Here is a 14,713-nt window from a genome sequence, read left to right on the forward strand (position 1 = left end):
GAGCCGAAACAATGCAAAAGCAAGTCACTGGCCAAATCCTGCCGAAGACAGGCTGCGCCGTATGTGCACGGACGTGTCTTCTTGCAGGTGAGGCAGGAGAGGATGGGAGTGACACCTGTATGAATAAGAGGTGTGTAACTGAGCACTGACTCAGCCCTCTCAGTACCTGGCAGATTGTATATCTGGTTTCACTGTTCTTTAGATTAGTCCATTTTGCAAAACCATTGCTGATGAACAGAGGTGGGTCCCTGCTTGTTTCTGTTTTACTAGCTCTGCTGAAGTCAGCCGTGCTCTAAACTCACACAATGAAATACACCCCAGTGTTAGCCCTGAGTTTATTACAGAGAATGAGCACCATCCAAAGAGTAAAATACTGAGAACACATGCTATCAGGAGGGGATAACTCAAAGCAGGGATGGCCGGTCAATTTTCAAGCTCACCTTGGAGGGAAAGACTTCTCCGAAAGACTTGCCCGGTTTCTTTAAAGAAGCTCATGGTTGCTATGTACAAGGTGTGTTTTTGTTTCCAGCCCTCCCCCCCCAAAAAATCTCTTCTGTCTTTTTGTTCTGGGACGTGAGAAAAGAGCGCACTGGAGCCAGTGTAAAGAGAGCCTGAACAATGTAAGAGAAACCACAGTTATACTCTGCTCATCCCAAAGCTTTACGGTTAAACCACGCGAGGCGGTTACCAGATGAAGCACAAGTCACAAGGCTGTCTTGACCTTCGCGTGTCCTTGTTTTTCTGTATCAATACCAATCAGACCGCGAGAAACAGTAAAAAAAAAAAAATGGAAATAAAAAAACCCTTGCATTGTGAAGTGGCGTGGGGACAACATTTGAGTGTGAGACATGGATGAAAGGGAGAAGACAGGAGGAAGGAGCAGGAGCAACAATAAACAGATGTGTTCCAAGGACTCTGGATTTATGAGCATCCTCCATTTCCTTCTCCGCAGTGCACAGTGTCCACTCTTTTAATTTAATTCCAGAAAGAAACATGCTAACATCTTGCGAGCATGTGGCTTTTGTTTTTCGTTAGATCTGTCTTCCCCAGAGTCCTCGGTTGACACAAGACAAATGAAATTACACACTGAACGTATGCTGCAAAAAAAGAAAAACCCTCCAAATCCAGACCGGGGGTGTTGACTGTTTTTAACACGAATTCTGCTCTTTTAAGTGTCATTTTTGCTGTCATCATTGTGGACTTCACACAATTGCAATAAAAAAAATTTTTTAAAAACTTGTCCAACCACAAACAGTTGCAACAGTAAAACTACAATCAGTGTCGACTGTAAGAACTGCCGAACAGAGTAGAGCACGAGGACTCATATCCATGGTTGTTTCACTGCTTTCCCTCGCTCAGTGGGATGTAGCTGTGGAGGAACTTTTTTTTTTTTGGTGGGGAAGTTTGGAATGCCGTGAATACAACTTAACTCGAAGCAGTTGGAGAACACATACCTCCTGTCCGCACATGGAATAAAGAAATGCAATCATGTTTTGCTCCAATTTGCTGGGGTTGAGAAATTACTGTCCAGTCATGCTTTGGCTGCAATTGCAAAATGTATTTGGTAATGATTGCGCTTTGTGCCAAATGATAGGGATGGGTAAACCAAATCTGGTGAAGGTTGGTTTGGATTTGTTGGGAGGAAAGGTTAAAAGGTATTTGGGATGGCACAAGGAATCCGGGAAGATTGATTCCATTCTGCAGTGCTTGGTCAGACGTTACAAATAAAAACATCATGTCATTTATAATGGGTAGCTGAACCATCGCAAACAGGTTTTCTTGGCCTTGTTTTTCATCAAACCTCATTTCATTTTTGTTATGAGCTGCTAACAGACAAGAAGACAGAGACATGGGACCAACTCTAATGAACCTTTAATCACTCATATATATATTTTACTGAGCTTTATTGGCAAAAAGCACAAAAGTAAGACAGCAGATACATGTTGAATTGACCTTTTAGCACTTGTGTGTGTGTGTTTTGAATTGTTGCATTTTTTTGATGATTGATGATTTCCATTAAAATTCCTCAACTGCACACTGAGCACCGGTCTCTTCTGTTGTGTGTGAAAGAATATTTTTCTGAAGTGTCTGTGGCTGTGGTGTCGTTTCGCCGGAGGGAAGAAGGGTTTGTTTACTTCATTAGAGGTTGTGGCTTGGCCTGTTGGCACCTGTCTGTTACTGTTGCTCTCTAGAAATTTCCAAGAAAAAGTTGTGGCATCGCACTTGTTGATGTAGCTGTCGCTTATTTGTGTTTTCACACGTGGCATGCACATGGTACCAACCCTTGCCTCAGGTGTTTTTTATCTGTGAGTAAGAAAACAGACCATTAGTGTTTGCAGCCTGAACCAGACACTTCATATAACTGAGATACATTCTATTGCTCTGTAAAAAATATGGGTGAAGTTGTTTGAGCATATCTGGGCAATTCACGTATTCATACAGATTCTGTCCTTTCTTTCTTTCTTTCTGTTGTTGTGCCTGTGAAAGTTTGTTACACTACGCTGAACACCAGCCAGGTACAAATGCTTTGATGAGACTCTGGCATGAGCATCCTGGCCTAGGGGAAATTGGAGATTTTACAGGTATACTCCGAACCAGATCCTGTAAAAAGGAATGTACTTGGTATGTGGGATTCCATATTGAAGGTATAATACAGTTTCAGCATGAAAGCATTCAGAATGGGGGAGATGGGGGCTTTTTTTTTTTTTTGAAAGCAAGCTTTTGTGGGATTTAGGTATGCGTCTTGCTTCAAGATGTAATGTTAGAAGCTTATGTACTGCCTTGCCTCCGAGATTAAGTAAACGTTCATATCTTTGGTTTCCCTCTAAAGCAGACGACCTGCCGAAACAAGCATTTTCTTTTGTCTGTTTTTGTGGCCGGTTACAACTGGCTGGCTTATCTTTGGCAAGTTTTCGGAGGCGCAATATTATATTTACGAGCATTCATCCCCAAGAAGGATCACCGCAGTGGGAAACGCTGGCATGGGCACATGCATGATCACAGCCGGTCGGTAGCAGCTACATTTCAGTGCCAAGTAATCATACGCACTTCAAAATATTAATTCAACGATATAAAGGGCAGAACATTTGCTGAAACAATATCTTACAGAGCTATCACACATCAAACCTGATCTAATAGTAGAATTCCCCTGGAGCCTCAGGCAGCCCACTGTACCTAGGGCAGCATAAGATAGGAAACACATGTCTGCAGCTTGGTTTGTTGGTTGGTGGGGTGCTGCTTCCACCAGCTCTTTAAGGGACCAGACTGGATTGTATACAATTGTGTATACCTTACACTACCACACACAAGCTTCCAGAGTATAAGGTTTTCGAAAGAATGTCCCTAAATCCCAGGCAACCATGAGGTCTTGTCCATTTTATTACAAAGGTTTTCAGTGGAATCACCTCGGAGAAGCTTGAAACCTTTGTTTCATAAGGAGGCGCTGTTTTGATTAACCTCACTGTCGATGTGCTCAGAGGTGTTCCAGCTTGTCAACTTGTGGATAACTGGCTTTGACTCTCTGGCAGCTTACATCATCGTGAGTTTAATTCAGTTCAGCGTCTGGCTTTCAAATGATAAGGGAATCAATGTATATTTTGGGCAATGTGCTTTTTCACCTTCTTGGTACAAAAGCCTTAGAGCGCTCTTATTTCTGTGCGCTGTGGAGCTAGTGTTAGCATCCGATTAGCTTACATCAGCATGAAGACTGTAAGACGGCTGAAGCAGCTTGACTGACTTCCTCTCCTTTCTTTCATAGCTCAGAGCTAGACCTACCAACTGCCCAGTGGAAATAGCTACAGCATGAATCTCATGGCAAAACACCATGTTAACCTGCAAACTACATAACAACAACTTATTGGAAGGCTCGAGTTGCATAGAGCCTGGTTAGTTATTTCACCTTTGTGTTCAGTTTTTTCATGTTAATCCAAGCTAATTCCCTTCTGGCTCCATTTCCAAGTCACTGGACAAGCAAGTGAATAAGCACATTTCCGGAACTAATCCTTTAACTTTCACAACTTTCACAAATGGGGCTAAAAATATATCAACATAGAATTGATTAAAACAAATCCATGAATGGAAAAGATCAAATATACAGCAAATCTACCTCAAGTCAATTTAATTTTCATAGTCCAACTGAAATGAAACTGTCCCGTTCTAGGATCTTTTTAAATGAGATGAAGATGATGTCTGTATCCGTAGAATATGAAGGACGGGATTTTTTTCTGGAGCATTCATAAGAAAAATCAAGTTATCTTCTTTATTGATCATTATCAAAGGCACACATGTAGAAAGACAGAGCAGGCGGTAAACAGTGGACAAAAGCCTGCATTACATTTGCCTTAAGACCTTTTTTCCCCCCATTGAATTAAACCAAACTATTCACCATGAATTTAAAAACACATTAAGAATATCCAAAATGGATTTGTATTGCTTTCAGATGAACTGAAATGAACATATGTAGTGTAACAAACAACACTGACTTGTTGTCACATTTGAACTTGATAGTTTTGATAGGGATCATAAGCATCATAAGCACTCCTTTGGCATGTTTTGGCCACATGTAAGCTAAGTCCAGTAGTCCTTCTCTTTTGGCTCTGTTTTTGGTCTCAACCAACTCCTGAAGGAAGAAAATGGCTCTTAAGCTGCTTGATGCTCTACTAAGTTCACCAGCTATTTGCTTTTTTTTTCATCTGTCTGACTGTCATTTGGTGGTATATATTTATAAAAACTAAACAGACTATAATTATTCATTCTCATTTCATCTATAACACTAACTATTTCACTGTATATTGTATATATTTCCAGATTGTCTACTTTATTGTATCATTTTAATGTATACCTTATATTTCATTTCATTGTATTGTCTATTTTCCTGTTTAATATCTTTTTCTTTAGCTCTTGTTTCCACTCGTATTTCTCTCCTACTTTGCACGGAGCATCTGGAATGAAAACGATTTCCCCCCGGGGATAAATAAAGTATTCTGATTCTGATCCTGATTCCGATGTACATTTAGTTGTCATTTTGATAATCATCATAATAGTATAATGACAATCATTTGTCATCCAGATGTCATTAAAAGTTGACTGAACCTGTTTGTTTTGACAACAGTGTTTTTGAGTGTTTCGCATGAACTCTGGATGTAAGGTGACCTGCTGCAACCTGTTGGAAATAATTACCGGGCTGCTGATTCGTTTGGGCCTGCCAGGATCTTTTGTGTGAGACTCATGAAACTCTCTTTTCAAAGATTAAGCATTGAGTGGGCGTATTAAGCTGCATAAGGAGAAAGTATGTTTTCATGTCTCCATATTTTGTTGATAAATGGCAAGTAGGCGAGGGTTTCTGTGAAAATGAGCCCTTGGCATGGAGGACCAGGGCTGATTTGATTCATGCACTGGAGGACGGTAGCCCAGTTCTGGTCTGTGGATACTGAGGTATGTTTGGAAATAAAGTGTAGCCTTGAAATAGCAGTGTAAAATACTGCTGCGCACTGCATAATGATGGAGCAGGTCTGCTTTTGGGAACATAAAATCATTATTAAAGAGCACAGCTGAGTGAACGCAGAAATCACCGTGTAGTGCTGTTTCCTGCTCTGCTCTTAACTCTGGACACAGGCTTGACACTCTTAACTGTCACAAATCCCTCCAAACAGACATTTTAAACAAATACTTGAGCTTTTTTTTCTGACCCCGATCTGATCTGTTATTTATACTGTATAATTGTTTTTTCCACATTCTACTTCCCTGAGTTAATGTTACCTAATGTTGCCCCACATTATTCAATTCTTCTGTTTCTCTTCTCGTAGATGCATAATACTTCTGCATAGCAGTGCGTTTTCTTTTTCCTTTTACACTAAATGGAATCAAAATCATTTTTTCACTGTGATAAATTAGCGCACATCTCGCTGGCCCTACCTCATCCGACCCCCGTTGTCACACAGACAGTGCAAACTCAGGAGGTGTGACTAGAGTATTCATTTGAGGTGTGTTCTGGCGTAATCTGATTACAGTCACCTCCCTCCGCTCCCACCCTGAGAAAATGAGAAGTATCTGTGAGAGTGAACAGCGACAAGAGGGTAACATGATCCACATACATGCAGTGATAAAAAAACAGAACTTTATTGTATCAGTACAAAAGCTTCCCTTCCCCTTAACCTACATACAAACACATCATTCCACGCATCAATTTCAAGACAGTGTAATATGCTTACATGGTTCTGTACATATATAGAAGATTATTGTCATTTGTTGGCACATCTGATATTTTCCAGCGTGTCACCTGGAGGCTACAAAAGCTTTATACAAAGGGCAAATTATCAAATGCGCTGGTGAAATATCACAACAGTGGTCAGCCTGTTTAAGGAGCGCTGGTTTTGACTTTTACAGGGCAAAGAGAGCGGATATAAAAAGACGACAGCTTTAATATAGCTGCTTTGAGACGCCTGTGGTGAAGGGAAGAATGTTGGGAAAGGATGGAGCTCCACCCCCATCTGTCAGCTCTAAACAACAGAGTAGATGTTGACGTAGCCCATGTAAAATATTCTTCTCAAGCAGACACTCAAACTTTTGGGTTGAAGGTTGAAATTTTAAATTCCCCAATTTCCTGACAATTTCTCTGAATTTTTACACAAACAGTGAAAGGTTCTGGACTGACAGGAATTGGTTAGGAAATCTTCCTACATAAATCTACTGTATATAAATCTGTCATAATACATAAGACTACCTTGGTATAAAGAATACAATACTGTTTAAACTGGAGTGTTATAGACAATAAGATCCAAATATTCATCATTTTCATTAAGAATTAATGTAATTCTGTTTCTTAAGTTGTGTTTCTCCCTTCCACACTTAGACACAATCTTTCCTCTACCATATAATACAATCACATGATAAAAAGAGAGCAGCCAGTATTCACAAACACACAGCTATCTTGGGAGATAACCCAACAGATATAAAAAAAAAAAAATGGTTTGTAAATGTGGCTGGAAGGAAAAATGTTGGTGTTAGGTCACTTTTTACAAAATATGCATGAGTTCAAGTGTGTAATCAAACGCCTCGTAACACACTCAGTGCATTTCTTTGGTGGCCTCCTTGGAGTTGTCCTTGCTGGTGACGTTGGTGAGTCGGACGTTCTCCTCCGCTGCGCTCTTCTGGTCACGTACTTCTCCCTCCATGTGGAACCCGACCATGACCTGATAGATCATGGTACCGATGATGGCACCGAGAAACGGGGCAAAAATGGGCACCAGGAACCAGCCATCTCTAACCCTGAGGAGTGACCAAAAAAAAAGAGTTTAGTGTAACATCACTTGTTTTTATTTTGTGCTCACGTAGAGATTTGAAAATGATGTCCGCGCACTTACGTGAAAACTGCGCTGCCCCAGCCAGCCATAGCGGTGAAAATACGTGGCCCGATGTCTCTGGCAGGGTTGACAGCATAGCCAGAGTTGAAGCCCATAGACAGTCCAATGACCAGAACCACAAATCCCACAGTGAAGGCCTCCAGACCTTGGGGGATGGGGTTGTTGTATGGATCCACAATAGCCAGAATACAAACAATGAGTGCTGCTGTGCCAATAATCTGTGTTGGAGAGAAGTAAGAAGAAAATCATGAGTTGGATATTTGAGTTGTACCAAGGTATTTGTCAACTTAAAAATTTGGGAATGACGTTTGAAAAGGGTACCTGGTCAAAGAAGCCATTGACAATGCTGAGATGATTTCCTGGGTAGGTAGAAAAGATACCAGCTGTGGACGTAGGCCCAGTCATATTGAAACATCCGGGAAAGTCCCACAGGGCATCTAAAGGGAAACAAACAACAAAATAAATATGGCATGAAACATTTTTTTGTTTGGATCAGTCATTTAAATAACATACTTGGACTTATCAAAACCTGAAACATAAATCCGTTCTTAAAATATAGCTGTGGCAACATTATTTCTCCAAATTCAGTCCTTACCGTAGTACATGCCAAAAATGACTGCGGCACCGAAAAAAGCACCAATTGTCTGAAAGAGGAAGTACATGGGGAACTTTCTCCAGCGCTCTCTTCCGAGCAGACACAGGGAAAAGGTCACTGCTGGGTTCAGATGGCCACCTGCAAGCACAGATGATGACAGTATGTGAGTAAATATCAAAGACCATTTATGTAAAATACAGTAACAACATAACTAAATATACACAAAATGATCTAAATGCAGACTCAATACAATGTGCACTACCGGTTAAAATAAGGTCCTGCAGATAGAGGGAAATGTAACGCAAAGAAAGTATTCGCTCCCATACACCTATAATTATACTCAATCAATAAAAGACTGTTTACCTGAGACCTGGCCACAAACTAGGATGCCTAAGGTGGCAGCGAAGCCGAAGGCGAAGTTGACAGTGAGGAACATGCCATGGGAACCTCCGCTCAAAACCAGTTGGGCCACAGCACCACAGCCAAACATCTGGAAAGAGAGTCAAAAAGCAAGCTCACACTGGGTCCCATCGACATGCATAGACATATCAATACAGTTTTCTGCCAAAGTTGCTCATTCCAGGCATGAATAGACACCTAAAAAGGTCCAGGACATCAGGGCTTTAAAATGTCCCAGAACAAACTTTTTCCAACCCTTTTCGGTATCTGTGTTGTATAAAAACCATGAGTGCTGTGCATTTGGTGCTTTGTCAGCCAATCAAGGTCAAGCCCAGGGGTGAAATGAAGAAGTGTGATCATTATCAGTGAAACCAGATGAGCTCTGCTCAGAATTAAATGAGCTCTATTGTGTTCATGATGGCACACAGGAGCACAGTATACTGTATGCAGAGAGAGGTCACTGTATCGACCTTGATTGGGGCAGAGCTGCTGCTGCTGCTGCTGCTGCCCAGCTGATTCATCTTGGAAGAAAAAGGTCCAGTTTCCACTTTGAATGACGGAAAAACGTGACCCATCCCATCAAACCTAGACGGATTAACAGAACGTGTGGTCTTTAAATGTAAAAAAGCAGGTGCCATACTGTTTATCCTGCATGTGTCTCTGTGTGTTTGTGTGTGTCCGCCCGTGTCCTCTTTGTGTTTGAGGGTAAAAGGAACTATGTGTGGTCGATGCATAGCCTGCTGATCTCTGAGCCCCCCGATGAGGATGCTTTCAGTCAGACCACAGGACTCAGATGTTGAGGTTAGCTTGAGGAAAACACTCAGAGGGACTGGCGCCTGAGGGGAGTTCATCATCGCTGGGCAGTCTAAACTCTTTTCCACCCCTGACGAGGCCAGCCATTACTGGAAAAATTCGGCATAAATCAGCTCCATGTTGGATTTGTGCTTAGTTGTTTGGTTTTCTGTCCCCCTGATGTTATGCCATGACAAACTTGTGTGATGTGATAATAGAAAATCAAAAACTCAGGACTTTGCACCAGACAGAGTTGTCCTTAATGTCAGAGGCATCAGATTGCAAATGATGGGCCATTAGCTCGCCGGTGCCAACTTCCGTACTTAGATCACATTCCGCCAGAAAGGTCTCATTTAAATCCCCACTGCATTCTGGGAGCAGTGACTCTGAAGTGCTCGTATTCACCAGTGCATGTGTGTTCACTGTTTTAAAGAATTCCAGCACCTTGCTACTGCATGTTTGCCCCATAAAGTTGCAGTTAGTTAACGGCACCCCCCGCCGCTTCCTCGGCCAACATTCGTTTGGCTGATTCAGCTGGTCGTGCATCCATGCAGCTACTCCCAGCTTTTAACGCAGTCGGGGAGCTTATAAAAAGAAAAAGAAAAAAAAAAACACCCCGCAGAAGTCTGCCTACTGAAACCCACATTTGGTAATTGTTTAGGAGCTGAAGGCAAAGAATCTGCTGGCCTGGAACCACTCTCTAAAACACTACCTGTGTGATCTTTTCAAATTCAGGATGAGGAGCCTCAGAAGCCCCAAGCAGGGAGCAGAGGTCTGAAGTGAGGGGTTAACAAAACAGTTGCAGTGGGATGCCCAAAGGCATTGTCTGCCCTTGAAGGACATATTTTCAGAGCCTCTTTCAACGCTGTGCCGACAGAGTTCTGAAACATCCAGACACACTAGACTGACATCAGCCTGTGGCCAAAACATTGATTACTACGTGACTATTTTTGTAGATGTCTTCAGCCTGAACTGAGTCCAGCAGCATCCCCTTTAATGATCTCGACAAGGAGCACAGTGGCACCGTGCCAAGAGTGCCGGTATCAGTGCCTACAAAGAGGCACAAGACACACCCACACCCACACACCCTCGCAAGTCTTGGAATCATCCGTTAAAAGCAACTGATTACTAATAACCAGTCGGTTTGGTTGGTTACTAGTTGAAACATGCATCGAGAGGCTGCCATCGGGAGAGAGAAGAGGGTAAACAGAGACCGGGACGGAGTCGGAGAGAGACTTATGTAATCTCTGATTGAGGAGGCAGAGTTATGTTTGCTATGCGTGCTAAACCTATTGTCACTCCGCCGATCCTCCCAGCGTTGCCATCAACATGTGTCACCTTTTGTGTGGCCGCACCGCACCTTTCTGAGCCATCAGTCGTCACGATGTGCGTTAGATTGTCTGACTAATTGTAAAATATTTTCAATCCTGGGCTCTTTTGTGTTGTCATAGAAGTTTTCCACCGCATGTCTGTGTTTACACAATTGGCCGATTGCATACCACATCTCAGTTACTTGCATTTCTGGAAGAAATGGATTAAAGGTCTTCTTGATTAAAGGTGCCGTGCTTTTTTGCTTTCAGAACAGGCTCTGTTAATCGCTGCAGGATTAATAAGATGAGACACTGAACTCAACACTCTGAACTGTGGATGTTGAACCATTACAGCAGCCTTTAGGTTGCCCTCCAAGCTGCTTAAGCTGGTTTTTGCACGAGCATTTAAGGAATTAAATGTAATACTCATTTTACTCCACATGCCAATTTTCTACCAAGACATGTGCCTCCTACAGAACAGTAACCTTTATTAGCTATAAGGGCATTTCATTTTCTTTCTTTTTTTTTTTTTGCCAGTGCAGAAAGCAGACAGGAGTCTGGATCTATTTGACTCAACAGATAAAAATAGTACACCTTTTGAATGTCAAAACATCAGGGAGTGGACACATTTTGCTATTTATTTGACTCATAAAATAAAAGATGTGTCTCTTTTGTTTATTGAGCCAAATGAATAGTCAAATGTTTCTGCTCCCTGATGTTGTGATGTTCATTTGATCCAGGAGCAGCTTTGATGGCTGGATGACCAGCTATGATTGAATCAGACTCCCTGTTTGCCTGTTGGAACGCGTCTATGCAAAGCCCTTGATGTTTTACAGGTGCAATTCCTGATTAAACGCCTGGGGTACTGAGTTGTTATGTGGCACTGACATCGACTTGTTGTTGTTCAAACATGCACCTTGAGTGAGAATAGGATGTCCTAACATTGAGGGATCCAGGATCCTGGAGCTCATCTCTGCGTAAATACAGTTATGTCGGCCACTCATGAGGTCCCTGAACAACCTGTTGCTTACCCGTTTGTTCTGATCTTAGTTTGCCACTGTAAACAGCCCTTCATCTACACAGTTACAGAGTGCAACCTGGTCCAGCCCTCTGCAAAGAGTCAATTTGCTCACTTTGAAGTCCGTTTGTGGCTCATAAATAACATGCAGCATTATGTTGCCATCATTCATCACTCTTCAAACATGGAAATTGCAAAAATGATTGAATACAATAGCCGTCATATAGAGAGTTATTGATCATAGTGCAACATCAAACGAAATCTGACACACTGAGAGTAAACACCTGAAGAGGGCCAGAGTTCACAATCAACATACAGTCATTTCAAAGAATTAACTTACATCTACATTTTTCATAAAACTTGGCAACTTTTTTCTGTTTTTTTTTTTTTTTTAACACCAATTTCAGTAAGTATGATGAATCCACAAATGTACACACACATAAGGGAGCACACTTACCACAAGGATGAGGGTCCCAAGACACTCTGCCAGGGCCTGGCGGAGCAGCAGGTTCCGGATCTGGAAAAACCGGGCCAGTTTGTCCAAATACACCTTCTGTCTGCCCATGTTTTCTTGCGAGAGGCTGATGAGACTGCGAGAAGACAGGCACTTGTGGGTGGAATTAGGCTTTCCTGAGCGGTTGAGTGAAGCTGGGAGGACCGGGGCTCCTCTTATAGAGCCCAGATGGGCTTGGACTGGGGACGGTGCCGAGCCTGAGCTCGGCCCCACCCTCTGCACCACGCCTCCCTGCTCGTCACGGTGTGATTCACACTCCCCGGTTCCCTCACTGGTCTTCCCTCTCACTTCCTTTCTCTCGCACTCTCTCTTACACGCGTGCACTTGCTTTACACAACTATACCTGTGAGTTACTTCACCGACCTCACTATTACATTATTAACACAGTGCATCTGCAACTTGATTCTTCAGCCTCCTCAACACATGTACACATAACTAGGGCTTACCCAGAGGTAGTCTGATTATCCACATTTTTTTTCAGGTTTATGATATTCATCTGAAAGTTTGAATTTTCAAAATTATGTTTGTCTAATAGCAGTACTTCACTTATACAGGAGCAAAAGTAACAGTGAAGAGGGGACTGTCTCCTCTGTCTCCCTGAATTTAGAAGAGACTACTTTATAGTAAGTGTGATAACAGTGTTCCTCTGTATCCAGAGATTTGTATGCATTGCTTCCTTCTGATCATATGCAATTTAGACCTGTGCTGTTATTTTGAACACTTGATTGATTTACAGCGTAATCACAGTGTTGAGTGACCTAAATGCATGTTTATCTGTTTGCCGCCCTCAACAAGAGATGGGATCGGAAATCTCGATAAAACACGTCAACAGGATAAGCTGACTGATGTAAATGTCCATTATCGGGATAACTTGAATATCCTCGTGAAAACATTTCGCTCCTCATGAGAGAAGAAATAACACACACACACACACACACACAAAGCTGTAATGCATCCCTGTTTGCACCCGTTCACACACATCTCTCTCTTTCTCCGTCCCTCGCCTCATTTTCTCTGACCTGTTCTTTTGTCCCCTGTCTGAAACTTCATCACCACATATTATACCTGCTTTGTTTGTTTTCAAAAGAGGTGTGAGAACATTTCCAGGTTTGAAGCCCACAGCCGGGCTTCTATCAGGGGGAATCAGTGTACCATTTCTTTACTCTGTATTTTATATGGCTAAAAGGACCCGTGAATAAGAGTAGCAGATAAGTGTGAGTGCATATTTTCTGCCCATTCAACTCTATTCACTCAAAAAGCATCGTTGCATCACCTGCCCACTGATTCCCACTTGCAGGGAAGCACACATCCATCTTGTTATCTTACTAAACAGAAATGACAGGCACAGATATGAGTTTACCAAACTTAAATTCAAGAGAGCTTGAGTTCCTAGTAATTCACAGAGTTGAATGTAAGGAATGTGTGGTTTTTTTTCACCCCATCCCAGATTATTTACTAATTATCGGGGACAGTACTGCTTTTTTTGGTTAAGGATGAGAATCAGCTCATCAGTTACTTTAACAGCATTGGCACATCTTGCAACAACAACCACTTGAAGCTCAGTACGGGCAAGACCAAAGAGGTGATGGACTACCAGAGGGACAGGAGGCCCCGTTTCCCAGTCATAAAAGGTAGAGAACGCTGACGCAGACATCTTTTGTTCTGTTTGGGCCATGCCTTTATATTTGGGACAGTGGAGTGCGTTATCAGCTTGGATCGCCTGAACATTAAACTACAAAACTGTTTTGTGCACACACTTGTATAGCTCACCTGCTGGTGAGAACTTAAGACAGGCATTGCACAACTCACCTTTAAGTACATTACTGCTGACTATAAAAACAAAATTGCTTGGTCAGGATAAATGTATCCCTTCTGAGAAAAAATTCCACTTCGCTCGCGTGCAGAATGTAACTCATTGAGACCATGGAAGAAACAGCGGCACAGATAGATCTATGCACAGCATAGATACTTGCCTCGTTTCGTCACTGAGGTGCCCTGAGGCGATCTGAGTCAGTGGCGGCGCCATCGTCAAACCTACATGCGTCATGTATGTTGCACAACATTTCAACATGAACAGTTTCAATGCGGCCTCCATGGAGATGAGAGGTTTGTAGAAATATGAGTGTGTTTCCAAAGAATCGTGAACTGGTCAATGCAAGTAAGGTGAAAGTGTTAAAACTGTGCCAATTTTAACTTATTGGGAAATATTCAGCAGCTGGTAGTTAGAGGCGGGTGTGATAAGGGCCCTACTACAGTCCAGTGACCCGCAGGTCAGCTGGCTAGAAAGGGTGCTAAATTTACCACGGATATGAATGTGAGTGCAGGGTGTTCATTAGCCTTGTCTACAGGTCGTTCCCCTGCTTTCTGACGCCTGGATCAGCTTCAGCGCCCATGAAGAGTGATAAGTAGGCATAGAAAATCCCCTTTGTTTGTTTGGCACTTTATAAAAGCCCTTTTTTTGTACGGTTATATTGGATTATTATCCCTTAATCTTTGTGGTGCTTTTTCACTCTCAAGGCGTAAACCAGCTTGGTCGCTTCAAAATGCAGAATACTTATATGGCAGTTGTTGTACTGGCATATTTCTTGTAAACATCTTTCGCCATCTCCTACAAGGATTTATGAGTGTGTTTGCACATATTTCTGTCTTTCTGATTCAGTTTTACCTCCAAGTGATCGCGTCTAGAAGGCCAGAGGAGCCGCATTTTTGCACCACATGGTTATA

At 42.3% G+C, this 14,713-nt stretch overlaps 1 protein-coding gene across 1 annotated transcript; it reads right to left on the minus strand.

The window, feature by feature from the left end:
• Window positions 1-6,100: 6,100 nt before the first annotated feature.
• On the minus strand, window positions 6,101-12,102 carry aqp3a (aquaporin 3a). Its single transcript, XM_037098251.1, has 6 exons — window positions 11,933-12,102; window positions 8,320-8,446; window positions 7,957-8,094; window positions 7,683-7,798; window positions 7,362-7,579; window positions 6,101-7,266 (listed from the first exon to the last, which is right to left on the minus strand). Exons 1-6 carry the CDS (start codon window positions 12,038-12,040, stop codon window positions 7,065-7,067), a joined length of 909 nt encoding a protein of 302 aa, XP_036954146.1. The 5' UTR covers window positions 12,041-12,102; the 3' UTR covers window positions 6,101-7,064.
• Window positions 12,103-14,713: the final 2,611 nt, after the last annotated feature.

This window comes from Acanthopagrus latus, chromosome 5, assembly GCF_904848185.1.
Source record: "Acanthopagrus latus isolate v.2019 chromosome 5, fAcaLat1.1, whole genome shotgun sequence".
In the NCBI taxonomy this organism is placed as follows: Eukaryota; Metazoa; Chordata; class Actinopteri; order Spariformes; family Sparidae; genus Acanthopagrus; species Acanthopagrus latus.

Excerpts from the sequence above, each read along its gene's own strand:
- aqp3a (XM_037098251.1), bottom strand. The coding sequence starts at position 12,040 with ATGGGCAGACAGAAGGTGTATTTGGACAAACTGGCCCGGTTTTTCCAG. Across the intron at positions 7,799-7,956 it reads CATTTTTGGCATGTACTACG|ATGCCCTGTGGGACTTTCCC; the intron begins GTAAGGACTGAA and ends GTTTCCCTTTAG. Across the intron at positions 7,267-7,361 it reads TGGGGCAGCGCAGTTTTCAC|GGTTAGAGATGGCTGGTTCC; the intron begins GTAAGTGCGCGG and ends GTCACTCCTCAG.